This window comes from Phalaenopsis equestris, unplaced genomic scaffold, assembly GCF_001263595.1.
Source record: "Phalaenopsis equestris unplaced genomic scaffold, ASM126359v1 Scaffold000453, whole genome shotgun sequence".
Classification (NCBI taxonomy): domain Eukaryota; kingdom Viridiplantae; phylum Streptophyta; class Magnoliopsida; order Asparagales; family Orchidaceae; genus Phalaenopsis; species Phalaenopsis equestris.
Window position 1 is genome coordinate 105,624 of NW_018164894.1, and position 3,877 is coordinate 109,500.

The window sequence follows — 3,877 nt, forward strand, 5'->3', positions numbered from 1 at the left end:
ATATATATATAGTATAATTGATTAGTAGTATTTCAAGTCAAAACGTGTCCAACACGAATGAACAAATATTATTCGTTTTGTTCGTGTTGGGCTCGCTAACTTAGCGAACGAGCCAAACACGAGCTTCTTAAGGAGTCGAACACGAGCTGTTCGCGAACAACGAGCCGTTTTGACTGCCCTACTGATAATCCAGATTAAAATGTCAAACAAAAATTGAACTGGATATAAACTCCATTGCATGTAAAACAAATATCAATCTGATACTCAACTTAATCCCACTTGAATAGATAATTCTTCAGGATAAATAGTTCCCTTTAAATTAATACTGTATCTAAACAGGAAGCCCCTCACATTCCGCCCATTGCCAGACAGCTAAGGAAAGGATTCATAGAAGAGCTTCTCGAAAGTAGCCAGCTTTATAAAGTTCGAAGGAGAGATGGGAAGAAGAAAGATAAGGATGGTACCCGTTCAACAAGCGGCTCACGGACTTAGAGACCTCCCGCGGGATCTGAATTGCAAGGAGATTTAGTTTTACATCGAATCCGCTCTCATCCAAAATCACAGGCTCCACCATTATCTGCACAAAATGGAAAACACGGCACAAGTTTTTTCCAAACTCCTTCCTGTTTTACTGGGTAGGGCTGTTTGGTTGTCGGATTTAAATAGGCAGCATCGTAAATTCTGCCAAACTGTCAAAATGACCAAAATAAATCTCATTTCAACTTTGTTTTGCCTTAAATCTAGGAGTTACTAAATTCTGTAGTTTGGCGGAATTTAGAAGAAAGAATACCGGTCGATGCCTCTGCCAATATAGCGAGGAGTGGAAAGACTGGGTTTTGGGCGCGGCGCTGCGATCCCGTGGATGCTTTGTCGGCATCGGCAAGTTCCCGTCGCCGCTTCGCCCCCGGTTCCCGTCGAGCGTTTCGTGAAAAAGGAGACCGAATAATTTAGGGCTGGACAATATATTGTAGAGTGGTGGGGCTATATGCTCACTCTAATAATATAGTGTTATATTGTTATACTAGTGGGATCTGATTTTTACGAATTATGATTGATATTATGGTACATTTTGATGATATTTTGATAGTATTTTAATCATATTCTAGTAGTATTTTGGTTGTATTATTGTATTATTCTGGTGATATTCCGATTGTATTTTGGTAGTATTTTGGTGATAATCAATTTATTTGATGTTTGAATTACACGGGATTAATTGGTAGAAACTAATCTCACTTTCTTAATTGAAAAGATAAGTTAATAAATTTCTAAATTTTTATAAATAAATTTCTAAATTTTTAAAATTTGGAAGTTTATTAAAATTAAATGATCCTGGACTTAGGGGTATGACTTTTGAAGCCAAAAATTAATCAATTTAATAACTCCATTTTGATTTCCAAATAGAATCCAAATCATGAATCATGACCACTTAAAGCTTAACCCTTTTCAAAACTAATTAAGACACTCACCTAGGTCTTAAGGTCTTAGTGGTGACTTAGGCTAAATCTAAAATTGATTAAATAAAGATTAGAGAAATAAACATAACATAATCAAACATCCTTGAAATGCCAGTAAGCCCAATTAGGATTAAAAATTTTGCTAAGTGTTCAAATTACACTAACTTCCCCTTTAAGGGAATTCACTTACATAATCTTCAAATTGAATGATAAATGATAATTAACCTATTCTTAGGGATAATTGAGAAATCAATGTTCACTGAGCATTAAGGATATTTATAGGATGAATTATTAAGCAACATAATAAGTTTAAAAAGAGCTCGGGATTTTCCACCAGGCGGCGAGAGAGTAGCATGGACCTGCTTCTTTTTCTAGATCTGTTAGACACCTCGGAGATCTAATAAACATGATATGTTTTGCTTGATAAAATTAGCCTTAATTAAACTCGTAAGGACCCACCAAGATATGACCTAAGGTTAGGTAGGTCTTCAAAATTTTACTTCCCCGTTTCATATAAACTGCCTTTAAGTTTCAGATGGTGGAACGAGAAGACTCGCCAAGTACACTTTTACAGTTTCCAGCGTTGTCTTTTTTGTACTTTCATCCTGTGTTTCTCATACTGTACTTTTATACTTGCAAATTTGCATGTTAAACAACGATGTCACCCTGCATGAAAACTAAAACTATTATGATAGCCACATAACCAAAACCAAAACTAAAATCAACCAAGATAAAATCCACCGCCACAACATTCAAAATACAAAACAACTCAAAATTTAATCAAAAACACCACACAAAACTACAACTTCAACTAAATTAAGACATCTCTACTGGATGATCGGGAATCCCTCGGAGGAGGTAACCTTTGTTTGCTAACGAGGTTTCCCACGGTCTAAATGAAATTATGAAACTCATTAAGTTGAGTTTAGTAAGTTCATTTTGACTAAGTGAATCCAGTAGATAATAGTGGTGCCGGAACGAGGGAACCATAGGATCCTAACCGGTGTCGCTGTAATCAACTTTAATATGCCCTCATAAAATTTAAAGAACTTCAACCATAGGGCCACCTGATTTGACACTTTAACTTGACACACTAGAAAACTCAAACTCGTCGCAGCAAGGAGCTTGGAGCTAGCATGGTGGGCATCACGACCATCTTCAACAGCAAAACATGTCTTCCCCAGCTAAATGATTTTCCTTCCTTAGACTTAAGCAACAAAGCCATAGGAATTTGAGGTTGGTGCTTATGCAACGTAAATTCTCACCTTATCTTTAGGCTTTTGTACAGCCCTGCTATACAATATAAGCACTAACTCGTCTTAGGATTCTGAGGTTGTTGTTTGTCACGACCTAAATCCTCACATCTTTCAGGCTATTTAAAAAGCATTTTCCGAACCTAACTTAATATAAACCCTATTTAATCCTTTATATTAAATAGGGGAACTTGTCGGCAAATATAAAAGTTTCGCAGACCAAACAAATGTCATATATTCCTTAGTTTATTTGATCGAGCCTCGTCCTCAAGTCTTGTGTTTATTCTTCGGGATAGATACAGGAATTGAGGTACAGTGCTCCTTCATTTAAACTATGAAAAATATGAGGTCAATTTGATTTCGTATTTTTCTAAAACTAAATATATATGTAAATTAAAACGTACTTCCGAAGCGGGTGACGAGATTTTGATTCTGATGACAGACAGCTTCTTAAGGGCAACTCCCCTTCAACCAAACCCAAAATAGCGCCGACACCCGTTATGATTATTATGGGCTTGGTAGTGACCTAGGTTCGTTGTCAAAACTCATTTGATCAGATTTAGAAGATAATATGATTGGTAACTATCAGCTTTAGACACTCGAAGCCCATTTTTGATGGGCACCGCAGCTTTAATGACTTAAGTTTGCCTTAGAGGCATTCATCCATATAACTTTTAAGTAAAGTATTAAATTGATTAAGTATCCTATCCTCGGGATAATTGAATTGTCAAGTTCCACTACGCAACAGGGTTGTCACACTCTAACCCGGGATGATTAATGGAACAATATGATGAAGTTCAAATGATGAACTCAAAATAATTCAAGAGATCCTCAAAGTAGTTTAGGGTCATTCCCTGAACACTTTGAAATCTTTTGGATGTTTTGAAGGGCTATTAGACATTTTGAATGGTAAAATTGAATTCACCATATTTTGTTCTAAAATCATCCACTAAGAACTTCAAAGACTCAATAGAGTCATACTTTGGGGTTTGATAGCTACACCTTTGTCTACTCCTCCAATTTGAATTCTTTGCAAAATTATATACACACTGCCATAACTAATCTTTTAGCTGGAGGAACTAGAAGAACCGATAGGTACACTTTTAAATTATTACATTTACCTTTCTGTACTTCTTGTCTCAAACTTGCATGTTAAACAACGGAACCACC

At 36.1% G+C, this 3,877-nt stretch overlaps 1 protein-coding gene across 7 annotated transcripts in view; it reads right to left on the reverse strand.

Annotated features, from left to right (window-relative positions):
* The window catches only part of LOC110027841 (tRNA (guanine(37)-N1)-methyltransferase 1), a 75,935-nt gene extending 75,065 nt beyond the window's left edge, over positions 1-870 (reverse strand). For 6 of the 7 annotated variants that reach the window (XM_020729444.1, XM_020729446.1, XM_020729445.1 and 3 more), the window contains exons 1-2: positions 791-870; positions 465-689 (exon numbers count right to left, since the gene is read on the reverse strand). In XM_020729444.1, the coding sequence (XP_020585103.1) occupies positions 465-574 (110 nt within the window). In that variant the 5' untranslated portion in view covers positions 575-689; positions 791-870. The remainder of the gene's footprint in view (positions 1-464; positions 690-790) is intronic. The other variant, XM_020729447.1, reaches the window with a different exon arrangement.
* Positions 871-3,877: the final 3,007 nt, after the last annotated feature.